The following is a 16,659-nucleotide window of genomic DNA, read 5'->3' as shown; positions in this document are numbered from 1 at the left end:
AAACAATGCAAATGTTGACAAACAAACGCTTTAATCATTCTATTAAAGATGGTAACAAGACACTGGTATTTGATGAAAAACTAATTAAGTAGAATGATTGACACTTATACTAGTAGCCGGGCAGATAACTCCTCAAAGATTGTCTTTTTAATTACCAACAAGCAGAGAGCACGCAACATGTTTTACTCATTCGACCATAATTTCAGAGTTTCATAAAAACAGTTCAAAATGAGTTTTGTTACACATAGGTCTAATTTGTAGTTTGCTGTTTTATATACAGAAACATTTGCCTTACACTGTAAATAATAAATTAAATCATAAAAACACTTTATTTGAAGCTGTTAACGACACTCATAACTAAACATGCTGTAGCAATAGATTGTCATAACTGAATTACTGAATAAAACCTTTTCTCCCATACCAGAGATAAGGCTCCAATTGCAATTTGCAATTCTGCAAGCATTGTAATGATTTCTCTCTTGTTTTCAACTCACACCAAATGACGAGCCTCGTTCTATTTGGAAAACGATTTTTTCTCCATTCATAATTGTCCCATCTGTTCTTCGTCGCAATACCTTGATGATGCCTCGACCGCTGATGACAAAATAGAAGTTGACACCTTGATGACCTTGTCTTATGATCACTTTCTTCGGAGGCACTCTGAATAAATCAACGGAAAGTAGACATTACTGGGTTACTCCGTTAGTCATAATGGAAAGACGTGACAATTTAAGTCACAACCTGCTATAGCCAATAGACAGCACAGGCAGGTAACTAAGAGTGATTTAAGCATTACTTGTTGAGAAGGTGCCCTTTACATACAACAGTGATTTACAGTAATCACATATCTTTCTTCTTCACCTGTTTCCTTTACCATGGTAACCATGACCTTCTGACTGAACACACAGAAAATTTCTTTTTATTAAATAGAAGCTATCAGTGAACAGTATGCGAATTTATGATGAACTAACCACTGCTAGCTTTAGAGTTTTCTTCAATAAAGTTGCTTTTAATAAACTTTGAAAAACAAGAAACCTTTCCTAATATTCGATACAAGTTTTTCATCAGAATAGACTCAAACCTCTGCGTATAGTTTTCCAACATATGGTAAGGTTTGAGCAAACACTTGAATTTACACCCAAAGTATTTTCCAAAATACAATGTTTAGAGTTTCAGAGAGCATTGCATTTTTATAAAAAGGAAAGACTGTTAAAAATTAAATTCACAAAATAATAAAATATAAGCTATTTTAAACTCCGCCTAAACTATGTTAAAGTTGTGCCATAAAATTTGATTTTCATATCTACCTCTGAACTTATGCATCACCAAACCTACTCTTTCTTTTACATGTTTCAAAGGTAACAGTAAAACATCTTTGTATTGATTATTATTTTGTTAATTTGGTTTTTAATTATAAAGCAAGTTGTAACATTAGTTTTGACATGATAAATTTGTTTCAATGTTATGTGTAATGATCTGACACATCTATTAAGATATTATTGCAGGTTTTTGTAAAGCGAAGCGAATTGAACAAATCGCTGAACAAATTAACTTTACGTGTAGAGGTTTGGCTGTGTTATAATCAAACCCTGGGGGGTGCTGGGTGCTGATCACAAGTATAGTATGTCCTCTCATATTCTTGCTAGTGTTACCTGCCATATCTAGTTAGTTGAGAAGTAATTTACTAAGTTTCCATACAAAGGTAGCATAGCGACACGTAGCGACACACCCTTATATGGTACTGCAATGCCATCATAGAAACAGCCGTGTACCTCTTATTCTGTAACAATTCAGTGCTTGTTTGAAATGAAATGCTTGTGTGACGTGCCATTTTCGTGCCATGGAAATGGCCTTGACGATCAACGGCGTCACACTTTTGTGTAAACATAGGTCTTGCTCTCCTGTGACTTCATATGCAAAAAATTTTGTTGCTGAGGCATCTAGGCATCCATCGCTCTACTATAACACCTTATGGAAACGCTCTGCTTGTCAGCTAAGTGTTAGTAGCACTTCGGCACTGGACTAACCAGGTGTCACTACACACAGCATCGGTCCTAATAATTTTACTGATATACTAGTAGATAATAAACTAAAACATTTTAAGAAAAACGGCTATAAAGGTAGTTGACCTACATTCGAGACACCAAAATTGACCTACTTTTGATACCAGGCCACTCTGCAAAGGCCGTACTGAACATGAGAAGGAAACTCGGTGAAGGATTTGACAGACTGAAGAGAGCTGAGCACTTTTGCTATATCTTCCTCAGTCCTGGTTTCCGGAGGCAGCGTCAGTATGTACTGGATGTCTCTCTTAAGGCATATCTGCTAACAGAAACCACCAAAGGAAGCAAACTTACAAATGAAAACCTATAAACAATAGAATCTTGAACACCTGAAAAAGTGACCAACCTCTCTGTTGGGCATATAGTTTTGTTTATTAAACACGGTGCCTGCAAGCTCCATTTGCTTTAAAAAAAGTGTCTGCTCCATGGTCTTTGATTTATCTGACAGCTGCTCCAACTGTGTCTCCAAATAGCCGTGCTGCACTCTGCAATGTTATAGCAAGCACAATATAAAGAATCACTTTGTATATTTATAGCTACACTTTAATGGTACGCACACACACGCGCACCAGTACCCCATTCTGTTGTAGGTATAAGAACACTTCTAGCAAGAATGACTTGTTACCACACTACTGTGTAAGACTTAGTTAGTATGACTACTACTAGGTCAGTACTTGACCTAGTTTACAGCAGAGTCCTAAAACAATGATGGCAATGATGGGAATAAAATAACACTAATAGTTTTTTCCCACTACATCCCCAAAACCTGACCACCAATCCACCTGATCCACCAAACCACCTGATCCACCAACCTGAAAACCACCAATAGGATTGACCAGTTTTACATAATCAATAATGTCTGATTTGTTTATACTTATTTTTCATGTGAAACCATATACAGTGCCAGCTGATAGCCACACGCTTTTGAAGTTGTCCACTCATGAATAAAAACCCAAAGTTATGAAATGTTGCATACATTTAATTCTTTGTGATTTTACCCAAACAGTGGCAACGCCGTGTGTACAGACATAAAAAGTTTTTATAAAAGTTGGTCAACTATAGCCAGTTATAAACCAGTTTTGAACACACAAAAATAAAAATACTAGCCGAATGCCCGGCATTGCACGGGTATTAAAAACAGCTTATAAACAGTAGCAGGTAATGTAGTTGCCTGTTATTAGCCTGGCACATTGCCAATGATTAATTTGAGTACACTATTATCTGTATTGCTAAACTTACTAATAAGAGCCATGAGAGCAAGCTTTAGAGCGTTGTGTAATCCAAAGTACTATGCGTATTTTAGCCGACATAACGACTCATATCACCTAAGGAATCATGGCATCTCGTGTAGCTCAATTGGTAAGAATATCGCCTGGTTATTGAAAGGTTCCGAGATCAAAACCAGCATGAACTAAATCTTTCATTCCTAGATTTTAATAGTTATATCTAGACACACCAAATGACAGACTTTGATATTTATATATACAGTGAAACTCGAATAACTTACCCTTGGATAACTCTAACACATGATTAACTCGAACGGATTTGTTTGGTCCGTTCTCACGCAATGATAAACTGCTTTAGATAACTCGACCTTATCTTCGTTAACTCGAACAGTTTTTTGCCCCACGGCTACCGAAACGGCTGTTATCGCTTTAGTTTATCACTTTATTCCAAGCCATAGAGATAAACATCAACTTTTAGTAGTTTTTAGGTGTCATTATTACCACTATCGGCAAAATATTTTCGTTAACGACTTTTCTAAAGGTTTGCCAAAAATCAAATTTTACCAAACATCCTTTTTGGGATAGCCCTTCGAAAGTAAGGAGAATCGAAGTAACTTTCGGATAAACTTGAAGAAATGTCGGCAAAATTGGTTTTTGTTGAAACGCTTAAAGGAAAAATATGTCTTTTTGTGAGCGTTTCAACCGCGATCAAGTTTTGCCTATTTAATCTGAAAACCTCCTGGCAGTCACATCATCTAAAACAAACAAACAAATCTCAAGTAATAGAAAAATATTTATACTTTTTGATAAAAATTGTTAAAACATCACATGAGAGGCCCCTTAACATGCAACAAGCAATCTATGCTTTTGATTTATATATAGTTTGTACATGTACTGATAAATACATGCACTTGTGACAGTATTCTCATAACTTGAACGCTCTGATAACTAGAACACTTTTTATCGGTCCCGTGAAGTTCAAGTTAGCTGGGTTTCACTGTATATATAGGCGAGTGGAATTCCCGGCGTTGCAAGGGTATTAAAAATCAACTTATTGTCTGTAATAAGCCATAATGTAGTTGCCTGCCACTTGCCATTAGCCTGGCAAGTGGCAAGCTCTTATTAATAAGAGCCGTAAGAGCAAATATAAAAGGACGTTGCGCAGAGCGGTATGCATATTTTCACCCACTTAGCAACATATATCGCCCAATGAATCTATCAATCTTGCATAGCTCAATTGTTTAGCATATCGTCTAGGGAATAGGAGGTTCTGAGATCAAATCTGTTGCGATACGGATTCTTGTTTTGGGATCCATGATTTTAATACTAGCTGGACACACAGAATCACACACAAACTTTGAGATTTATATATATAGATTGGGCATGGATGGTGAAGCTCGGAAACTATATCTGCTGCGCCCTATGCACTAGTCTAGTGCTATCTGCTGCACTAGTCTAGTGCTAGTTAAGCAGTGATATGTGTAAAGTTTTCAACTAACAGCAATCAGTAGTTTTAAAATAACCCAAGTTCCTAAATTTATACAGCTAGAGAAGTACCAAAAGGAAACATTTGAGAAAAATTATGAAAAACGACAATCCACTCACGTTCACGTTTCTCTAATATTGAGCTGGGATCAGTAAACTGGAACATTAGGAAGATTAAAATATTAACCTATAAGCACAACAACATTAAAAGAAAAGTGAACTCTGAAAGTTGAAATAAGGTTATATTTCAACTTATGTTTAAGTTGATTATATTACACTAATACCGTGAGAGATCATCATGTGTAATAGTTATGTGCATAGTCATTCTTAGTTGTGAAAAAGTGGTCAAGTGGTGCATTGGTAGGGTGCTGGGGTTTGAATTCAATGATCTGGGTTAGATTTCCGTTTAGTGCAATCTTCTTCATAACACTTAGCGTGTAGCCTCTGACGGGCGTTCAGAGTTTGAAAAGGTAAGACTGTTAGTTGAGATTTATGGACAGAAGTGAGCAAAAGGTTAAGGGGTGTATCTATATCTTTCAATATAAATTAATAATGCAAATAAGGAGATAGCCTAAGCTCTGTTATTCTGCTATACACGCAGTGTGATCTGGTAGCATGAAGATACGTTTACACTACGATGAGTTGTCGGAGTTGTGTTTCCGCTGAAAGAGTTGGACTAGGAATGGTTTATAGTATGTTTATGATTTGAAATAATTTTTTGCAAAAACTTTACACCAATTCAGACTCTGACTATACAAAATGAGTTACTATTTTTATCTGATCTGATGAAATACAACATCGATACCCATTCCATTTTGACTGCTTATCACCATAAACGCAAAAGGAAGCCAAGCCGTTACTACGTTATCATATACATGCTAACTCTTATAGTATTTCTTATATAGTAGTTAATAATAAAAGTAATAATTTAGTTTGTCTGACGCAGGTTTTTGCAGAGATTGAACAAGACAAATGATCCAGATGTGTGTGAGTCCAGATAAAATATTGGTAACCGCAACTCAGCAATTAATTGTTCAGTGTTTATCGGCTTTAATGTCATTTTCAACTGATCCTTTGGGGAGAACAGGATACACCACCATTTTGCTATGCTTGTATTTTGGGCGCTTTGTGAAATATGATTGGTCAAGTTTTTGTCGTACTTTGTCAATGACTGCAGTCAAAAATGGACAAACAAAGCTGATTGTGATTCGATTGATTGATTTGATTCACTGATTTTGTATCGGTGGCTGAGACAAAGTGCTCAGTCATTTTTACAGCAATTTGCGTTTTACACCAAATCAACTTTAACAGCGTTGGAGCAACTCTCACAAATCGTCTTGGTGTAAACGAACCATGATGATACGGAGTCAGACTCACTTGAGAACACAAGAAACCCAGTGTGAGCAGATGATAGCTCTTCTCGCAACCTTTCTGAATAGCCTGAGAGCCTGTCAAACGAATGGATGGCTATTAGGATACCTTAACATATAGATACGATGATGCTCAATATAACACTGAAGATCGGAGAAGACAGCAAAAAACATTAAATTTTTTTAGATAACTCAGTGACACATTAATCCATGGCAAAAAAAGGTTTAGACTGGTTTCTACCCGGTAGATATAACTCTATGTATAATTTCTATGGTAACAGAGAAAATTTATACTCAATATGTGGATGTTAGGCTATTTGATGCAAAAAACCAAAGGTTTGTAGCAAAGAAGTAAGCGTGGTGAGATGTTTGTAATGTAAGAACAAGCACACTTCATAGATCAAGACCAGACAACTCCTTATTACTTTTATTCAAACATGTTCTACCTTCACCAGTTTTGCACCTGTGATCTGAATGCTAAATGTGGCATGTTGTGCCTTGAGGTGATCTGCTATTCCATTTTAGGTCATGGGGTTGCTACGAAGCCAAGGCCAAGTTCTTCGATGCAAGCAAACCAAAATAACAGGCATCCTAATACTATTCTGACCTTGTTTAAATGATGGCCCTGCTCACTCAATAGCTATATGACCAACAAAGAACACTGAATACTTTGACAGTTTGACATAGTAGTACATACTTGTATTGAAACTATGCTCACTCACAAGGAAACCTGCCACCAGTTGTCAAAATGAGGCCATACCGCATAGCTGATAATGTTCGCGACACCAAAATTTTACATTGAGTAGAGCCTTAGATATACCCTATACGTAGCCTACACGAGCTAATGTAAACTATAACTTGCCTCCCCTTTATTTTTGAAACGAGATTCTGATTTTGGCTTATCCATTTCGTGTTGCAGCCTGTCGGTGATCTCCTTTGCATGCCTAATTCCAGCTCGTTTCATGGCAACAGCGTGACGCAGTCGACAACCATGTACAGAGCCATTTTGTGACTCACCACTACTGCGTCTTGGTATCGCTACTGTCAAACGAGGTTATAAAAAACACATTACATACAGTTTTGAAACTATACTCAACTGTGAGACTAATCGACTGTAGCAGGTACAATGAGTAACTTTATACTACGCAATACTTAACAGCTACCTAGTTTATTTAGGATTACAGACAAATGAAAAACTCACAAATGTCACTATTGATTCCCAGATATATTTTGTTCTTCGTTGCATCTGTGCCATGGTGGACATACTTGTGATCAATGTTAGCTTGTGCTAAGGGCAGAAAATTGGGCATTACATTACAACCCTATTTGTTTTAGCAAATTTCACTATAAATTATACGTTTATACGTATAGAATTTAGACAAATAATCTCTGAATCCAATTTTACATTTACTTACCAGTTGGGAGACTTGTAATACTCTGCATTACGAATGAAATGTCTCACGAGAAAGAGAAGCAATGTATGCTCTCCCAGTGCCAGTTGTCTACTCACTACTTTAACCAGCTAATTCCTTAACCAAGCGAGTGGAATAAGCCAGGCTTTGACCTCTTTATCAACTATGTTCAATCCCCTATTTAGTAACGCATTTTCAAAGAGACACTTTGCATTAATTAATCCTTGATCAGAGCCAATCACAGCCACTGCCCTATTATTTGTACTAAAAATAAATTAGGATAAACTGAGCATTGCATAATGAAGATACAACAGCCAACAGTATTCATGGTTACAAACATGTAGCAGACAACTCCGAAATAGTGCAGGAGCAGAACATAGAGTGTATAACTCTTGAAGATGAAAGCAAAATTATGACAAAAGAGCAAGAGCACAGTAAAGAGAATACAACTCCAAACATAGAAATGACAAGACATGAATACTATTTATTATACGATAGAAGATAGCACCTTGCAGGCAGTGTATAAGATAATACCGTGAGTGAGAGACAGAAAAGAAACCAACTTTCTGACTAATGGATGGTTTGTAGGTTAAATCTCCGGGTGAATAACTAAGCATCATGAAATGCTTTGACGCTCATGTTTCGGTTGTCAACGGTAACAAAGCCATCACAACATAAACAACTATATACTATTTCACATGACCACTTCCCACAGACTGGCACATGTGAACAAATAAAATAAAGTAACAGAATGACTACTTGATTCTGCGTCAGCCAATTATAACAGATACTACTAATAATAATAAATTAAATAATCGAGTAAATAAAAATGGTAGAAAAGAAAAATGAGATACAGAGCCAGAGAAAAGAATGAAAATAAATCACCAATAGACTGACTGGCACACTAACACAAGGTCATCTTAAAGTCATCTTAACAAGCTGCTGCCTTCCTTGAAAGCTTTCATATAAATAGGCAACACTCATTAACTTTCGATACTCCCATCTATGAGTAGTCTAATTAATGGAATGAATAAAATAAATAGATAAAATGGTAGATATGGCTTCAGATGATCCCCACTAATATACACTAACCGAACCCTTTTAGTGGAGAATAGACTGAGTATAACACAAGTGCGCAAGATGAGTTTATCCGATGTAGTAGTGAAGAACGAGAGCCATAAACAAGCTGCAGACGAAGAGAAGGAATAACAAAACAATCGGTAATTGCTTTTCCTCCCCAGGTTTCAACCTGTTCAAAGTTCGCTCTATCATTGACTTGAATACTGATTGACGAGACGGGGTCTCCGCTGATCTGACCGGTGTAACTATAGGAGTGGCTTTCTGCATTCTGAATGACGTGCCAGGACTGTATGCACCAATGATGGCGTCACTGTCATCAGAACATATTCGAACGGCACAGACTCTAACTGTGTAGGTAGCACCGGGAGTCAATCCAGTCAGCTGATGCTGGGTAAGCCTCGTTTGCACCACCTGTTAAGCAGAACAATGGATTTTACTACCAACCATATGTCAAAAGTTTGAATCTTGTACATAGCAATATTTTATCCAAACTTCTAAGCGTGGCTTTGGACATACACACTGCTCTTATTATAGTAAAGACTAGTACGGTGTCAGTCATGTGTGCCGTGAGAGATCATCATGTGTAATCACTATGCACACAATTATTCCATGGTGCTGCAAGATGGTCCAGTGGGACAGTTGGTAGTGTGCCTAGCTTGGAATATGAATATATCAGTTCGATTCCTACAGTGTGTGATACAATTTCTACTGGCCGAGGATGGACGAACACAGGTCTTATTATAGTAAGGATTTTGTGTGGACCAAGTGGCGTGGTTTGTACAGCAGTATACAGATGAAGAGAGAGGGATTGCGCAAGCTAAAAATATCTACACATTCCTAGATGAATAGACAAATTTTAGTAGTCATACATTAGCATCATTGGTGAGGAAAACATCACAGATTGATTAATACACTCACCATCTAGCACAGCGACTGTACATGGTGCCTTACATAGCCTTAAAACTACTATTTTAGCTGCTACAGATCAGTTCTGAGAATTCTCCCTTATCCTACCTCTAACCCTAAGGCTATAGCTACAGTAGAGTAAACAATGGACATCTATAAACCATGTCTACGAGTGGCCACAGCAATCCGTCATTACGTCAATGAAATCTCACAAAAAAAGAATTATTTTTTGGTGAGATTTCAAATTTCACATCTTTTTCTGTCACCCAAATCAGCAAAAAGAAAACATAACAATTTGATATAATTTGAGCTGCTTTTTTTTCCTTGAAACTCTGCCAACTAATAATGTTAACTTCCTTTCAAGATGTTTATAACCTGCTGATGATGCCACCTTAATTCATCTACCATTATAAATATTATCAAAGTGTTATAAATATACATTCAGAAACTCTCACATTTTTTATAAAGCAAACATAGAAAATTAAAATATTCCATCACGTGTAACTATAGTACATACACTGTTATATGTAACTATTGTACGTACACTGTTATGTGTAACTATGGTACATACACTGTTATGTGTAACTATGGTACATACACTGTTATGTGTAACTATGGTACATATACTGTTATGTGTAACTATGGTACATACACTGTTATGTGTAACTATGGTACATACACTGTTATGTGTAACTATCATGGTACATACACTGTTGTGTTACTATGGTACATACACTGTTATGTGTAACTGTGGTACATACACTGTTATGTGTAACTTTGTTACATACACTGTTATGTGTAACTATGGTACATACAATGTTATGCGTAACTATGGTACATACACTGGTATGTGTAACTATGGTACATACACTGTTATGTGTAACTATGTTACATACACTGTTATGTGTAACTATAGTACATACACTGTTATGCGTAACTATAGTACATACACTGTTATGTGTAACTATAGTACATACACTGTTATGTGTAACTATGGTACATACACTGTTATGTGTAACTATGGTACATACACTGTTATGTGTAACTATCATGGTACATACACTGTTGTGTTACTATGGTACATACACTGTTATGTGTAACTATGGTACATACACTGTCATGTGTAACTATGGTACATACACTGTTATGTGTAACTATGGTACATACAATGTTATGCGTAACTATGGTACATACACTGGTATGTGTAACTATGGTACATACACTGTTATGTGTAACTATGTTACATACACTGTTATGTGTAACTATAGTACATACACTGTTATGCGTAACTATAGTACATACACTGTTATGTGTAACTATAGTACATACACTGTTATGTGTAACTATAGTACATACACTGTTATGTGTAACTATGGTACATACACTGTTATGTGTAACTATGGTACACACACTGTTATGTGTAACTATGGTGCATACACTTTTATGTGAATGACGAACATTTTACTTCCCTTTCTTTGACCGCATCACAGATTGAAACGTGAATATTAAACTTTAATCCTAAAGGAACATTCATATGAAGCGAGTGTAATTGAGTGTGCTTCTGCACTGTTATTTATCAAAGACTAGATGAATACCCGGCATTGCCCAGGTAATAAAAGGTCTGCGCAGAAAACTTCCTTTGTATTTAACATATAACAACAGTTACTATTCTAACTTTTAAACTTCGTATCACGAGAAAACGGTTTTTGTGCAGTTTAATTAAATTCAGAGAAAAAATAAACAATGAGTACACGGAAGTGTGTATAAAAAAGTTTTGATGGACGATATCGGACTTTCTTTGTGTGACCAAACAGAGAGAGAACATAGAGGCAATTCTTACTCTAGATAATACAACTGTCTAAGTGAAAAGTATTTAGCTTTTACAGATTTAACGAAATCGGAAAGATGAGTGTAACGGCACATTTGAAATTGAAACAGTGCATTTGAAATTGTAACGGCACCTTTAAAAACTACAAATTAAAAAAGGAGGTGATGACAAAGAAAAGGCTTTTAAAAAAATTTCAAAAAAATAGCAAACAAATGATAATATTAATCAATAATAGAAAGTGCTCATTTAACGTGTACAATAGCAAAAGGAATATACAGTAGATGGTAAGAGCTACGGGAGTGATGAGAACGAATTAGCCTTGTGGTTCCGCGCGCTTGTTAGTAGACTTGTGATTTCAAAGTCGCGAGTTGAAATCCAGTACAAAGGTGATTTTTCGTTGCTAAAACTTTATCATTATAACAGGACAGACAAACAATAAACAATATGATTTAAGTATATAAATTAACTGTTAGCCAATAGAGACTATGTTGCACATTAAAAAGCTAGCACTAGAATTTAATTTGAACAAATGCTTGTACTTTCTGTTACTTTTCACAAAATCTATCGATTACTTGAAAATAATTAGGTTTACATATTTTTGCCCAATCAAAGGAATTTCATTTGCTATTTTTACGGCAAGCAAAATGAAATAAATCTATTGAAATTATGACCTCTGGCCCTTAAATATTTAGTTTAAGGACTATAAATTATGAATATGGAAGCCTCAAAAAGCACTTGGAGGCTAAAAGATAGACACTGTTACTCCATTATCTAATACTGTCTGCTTTCCAGCTGACTTGAGAAAGACTAAAGAAAAGTGCAAAATCTACTGAATATAGAAACTGAGCTCCTTAGATACAAACAGAAATGAGTAGAGACCCGATCAATCAGGGTATGAAGGGTATATCAGATATACTCAGCAAAGGTACACAGTCAGTAAGATAAGAATACAACTATGATGAAATATGAGAAAGGCTGGACTCCCAACTTTGTTTACATTTCTATAAAATGACCAATAACTTGACCAATAAAAGCTCAATACGTTAGAAGATCAGTAAACATACAGCAATGAACAGATCACATCAGCAAAGATCAATATAATTCGACTGATGCAATTGTTGTGATGCATTTGGCAGATCGATCCTGTCCAGAAAATATTGCTCAGAAAGAGCAACTCGATTGTGCCAAAAAATACTAGTAGCATCGTAAAGTAATGAATGAGAAATACTAGTAGCATTGTAAAGTAATGAATAAGACATACTAGTAGCATCCTAAAGTAATGAATAAGACATACTAGTAGCATCGTAAAGTAATGAATGAGACATACTAGTAGCATCGTAAAGTAATGAATAAGACATACTAGTAGCATCCTAAAGTAATGAATAAGACATACTAGTAGCATCGTAAAGTAATGAATGAGACATACTAGTAGCATCGTAAAGTAATGAATGAGACATACTTGTAGCATCGTAAAGTATTGAATGAGACATACTAGTGGTATCGTAAAGTAATGAATAAGACATACTAGTAGCATCGTAAAGTAATGAATGAGATATACTAGTAGCATCGTAAAGTAATGAATGAGACATACTAGTAGCATCGTAAAGTAATGAATGAGACATACTAGTAGCATCGTAAAGTAATGAATGAGACATACTAGTAGCATCGTAAAGTAATGAATAAGACATACTAGTAGCATCGTAAAGTAATGAATAAGACATACTAGTAGCATCATAAAGTAATGAATGAGACATACTAGTAGCATCGTAAAGTAATGAATAAGACATACTAGTAGCATCGTAAAGTAATGAATGAGACATACTAGTAGCATCGTGAAGTAATGAATGAGACATACTAGTAGCATCGTAAAGGAATGAATAAGACATACTAGTAGCATCGTGAAGTAATGAATGAGACATACTAGTAGCATCGTAAAATAATGAATAGGACATACTAGTAGCATCGTAAAGTAATGAATAAGACATACTAGTAGCACCGTAAAGTAATGAATGAGACATACTAGTAGCATCGTAAAATAATGAATAGGACATACTAGTAGCATCGTAAAGTAATGAATAAGACATACTAGTAGCACCGTAAAGTAATGAATGAGACATACTAGTAGCATCGTAAAGTAATGAATGAGACATACTAGTAGCATCGTAAAGTAATGAATGAGACATACTAGTAGCATCGTAAAGTAATGAATAAGACATACTAGTAGCATCGTAAAGTAATGAATGAGACACACTAGTAGCATCGTAAAGTAATGAATGAGACATACTAGTAGCATCGTAAAGTAATAAATGAGACATATTAGTAGCATCGTAAAGTAATGAATGAGACATACTAGTAGCATCGTAAAGTAATGAATGAGACAGAAAAGTTGTAAAGATCAAGAAGACATTTCAGAATGTCATAAGAAAGTGACAAAACTAGAATATTAAAAGATCAAGTATAGAATGTATGCCATCAACCTTGACCTCAGACATGGCAGCTACAGCTGTCACTTTAACAAAATTATCAATGCGTGCATTAAAACACCATTAAATATATTAATAAAATAGATCCATTTTTAAAGCACATAAATTACATTATTTTTTTTGTCAATTATTTCAATACATGAGAGGCTTGGCTTTCGAATGAGCCATTGTTTGACATGGTGAGACAGACATTGGTTGGTGTTTATAGGATTTCCCCAGAGCTCTACCGCAAAAATGTTCAATAGAATAGACTCGAAAATTGTGACGTCACAATTTTCGAGTCTATTCTATTTTCGAGTCACAATCTCGGGAAAGTGCGATTAACATATAGTCCTAGGGCCACACAACTGCAGGTCACAATTTAATCGATGTGATTTCATTACCCTTATCAACGACAGTACGATTATTGAAGCATAATTAATTAACCCAGAATATGTGTTTGTATTGGTCGGGCGTTAGCATGATCCCCGGGCATTGTGGGCATTGTTGATTATCTAGAATCCTAATTTATTATTAGCGCTCTCTGGGTTTAAGAGCCCCGATTGTCACAAAAAAGCGCAGCCTCAATAGCAGCGAAAGGGATCGACGATTTAAGGCTAAATGATAATTATGACATCACATTGTGGGAACCCCAACCAAGTGTTTTTTATTGCAAGGACATACTTTTGACACCCTGTTTTTCATAGTAGCTGACACCCTGTTTTTCATAGACTCTGATGTATTGAACTACATGTATATAATAAAAAAATTATATAATTTATGTGCTTTAAGAAAATTGATGCAATTATTGTCATAGACATTGGCTGAACTCACATACAGAAAAAAACTCATTTGCCATGTTGACTAAAAACTGACCTAGCAACCAGAGTGATAACAACCAGAGTGATAACGAGGCTTTCTAATAAACACACAGAAGATTCAGAGAGGAGGTCAATGCAGTAAAGACCTAATCCAACGCTCACCTGTTTGTAGTCCCCTGAGCCACCTTGCTGAGACAGCTGAAGTCGGTACTCTATGCTGTCCCCGGCAAAAGGTTTCGCCGCCTGCCAGCTCACCTCACATTCCTTCTCCGCTACTTTTTCTACACCTGGCGCTAGAACACCAACAAAGGAATTACCATAAGGTAAATTCTTCTCTTTGTCCCATAACAAGCACGGAGAACACCAAATATAACTAAACCAAGATGAGCTACTGAACATTAAACGATGCAATGTAATGGCTAGCAGGTGATTTATTTGTAGATACTTGTAAATTTACTAGAAGATACCTTTTAAAGAGTGTGGCGGCGCGCGACAAGTACGGACAGTAAGGGGCTCTGACTCGGGCCCCTCACCTGCACTATTTTCAGCTGATATGGTGAACTGATAGTCCGTATGCTCATGAAGTCTAGCCACACGGTACTGTTGTAGAGCGCCCTGGTAGACCTGTCGGTAGAAGACAACTTTCCATTAAAACTAAACCACCACTAAAAGATCCATATAACTACATCTCAGTTTAATAAATAGGTTATATTACAAAAAAATGACAGTATAGCGGTATAATTAAAAAAAATTATACAAATATTTAGCAAAGGAAGACTGAAAATAAAGAGGAAAAGATGCTAGGGGTTATAAAGGGGGTAAATATTAACAGAAATAGAGAAATGGCGCATGCAGTGGGTGTAAAAGACAATGGCAGCCCGAGTTTACGATTATGGAGTTTAGACAATGATGTCATAGCTAGTTAGCCGTGGCAACAGAAATGCCACGCCTCCAATTGATAACATATTACTGAGACACATACTTTCACGCAAGAACTGAATCCAAAAACCCACTTCAAAAAGTAGCTAGGGTAACTTAATCATAACAATTCCACTTCTCCATTCTTTACTTTGTTGGCAACTCCCATATATTGGTAGCTTTTCTTGCCTAAATGTTCAAACTCCAAAATGGTATACTAAATAATTGGTAAAATCCGTTAGTTGAATAATAATTAATATTTCAATTATTAATAGAATTCAGATTTCTTTGCTAGTTTAGACTGATATAGAAGTCCTCCATTCAATATTTTTCTTTTCAGCAGTGGTTTTAAGCTTCAAAAAGTGTAAAAAGAAATCCAGCTCAATACAAAATACAAGTGTATGTAAATTTTTTTAATGCACGCCACCACCAGAAGTGAGGCTTTATATAAAACGAAGTTTACACGATTGTCTAAACTCTTCTACGTTCCACTCAGATGACAGCTAAACTCACAAGTGTAGGAGAAGCTGACTGGTTGCGGTACATGAGCACCGTGTACTGGTCACACTTGTCCACCTCTGTCCATTTCAACTTGATCGAGTTCCAAGTTGAGCCTGTGCACTCGAGGTGAGGTGGGGCTGGTGGGAGTGTTAGAGTAGTTGTCTTCACCTGAGAACTGAATACTCCAGCTCCAACGGCGTTCACCGCTTGCACTCTTATCCTGCAACAAAAACATCGCCTTGGGAGTTACGAAATAGTTCAACCATGAATGTAGTTGATGAATTGACAGGTAGCAGCCATAACAGTAATGCGTATCCAGCCAGCTATCTGGCTAGTAAAAAGAATGAATAATGACACATATTTAAAGGCAGATAGACACGCATGATTACTCCTGTACTCCTAGGTAACAGTCAAGCCTTACTATGTAACCATATGTCATGAATACACGGACCACACTACTACAGCTAACAAGCTCGTAAATCTTCTCAAAGCTTTCTAAGAAAATTAAACAAACCTTAGAAATTATTAGTTAAAAACTAGTTTTGCTAATAATGCAAAATTGCCTGCCTACTGATAAACATGAGATG

At 36.1% G+C, this 16,659-nt stretch overlaps 1 protein-coding gene across 3 annotated transcripts in view; it reads right to left on the bottom strand.

The window, feature by feature from the left end:
* Window positions 1–8,020: 8,020 nt before the first annotated feature.
* The window catches only part of LOC137405615 (fibronectin type-III domain-containing protein 3a-like), a 57,286-nt gene continuing 48,647 nt past the window's right edge, over window positions 8,021–16,659 (bottom strand). For all 3 annotated transcript variants that reach the window (XM_068091934.1, XM_068091936.1, XM_068091935.1), the window contains 4 exons: window positions 16,085–16,292; window positions 15,121–15,277; window positions 14,816–14,946; window positions 8,021–9,047 (listed from right to left, as the gene is read on the bottom strand). In XM_068091934.1, coding sequence (XP_067948035.1) covers window positions 8,703–9,047; window positions 14,816–14,946; window positions 15,121–15,277; window positions 16,085–16,292 — 841 coding nt within the window. In that variant the 3' untranslated portion in view covers window positions 8,021–8,702. The remainder of the gene's footprint in view (window positions 9,048–14,815; window positions 14,947–15,120; window positions 15,278–16,084; window positions 16,293–16,659) is intronic.

The sequence above is a fragment of the Watersipora subatra genome, chromosome 10, assembly GCF_963576615.1.
Source record: "Watersipora subatra chromosome 10, tzWatSuba1.1, whole genome shotgun sequence".
Classification (NCBI taxonomy): domain Eukaryota; kingdom Metazoa; phylum Bryozoa; class Gymnolaemata; order Cheilostomatida; family Watersiporidae; genus Watersipora; species Watersipora subatra.
The sequence above is the reverse complement of the archived record's forward strand: the minus strand, read 5'-3'. Positions and strand labels throughout refer to the sequence as shown.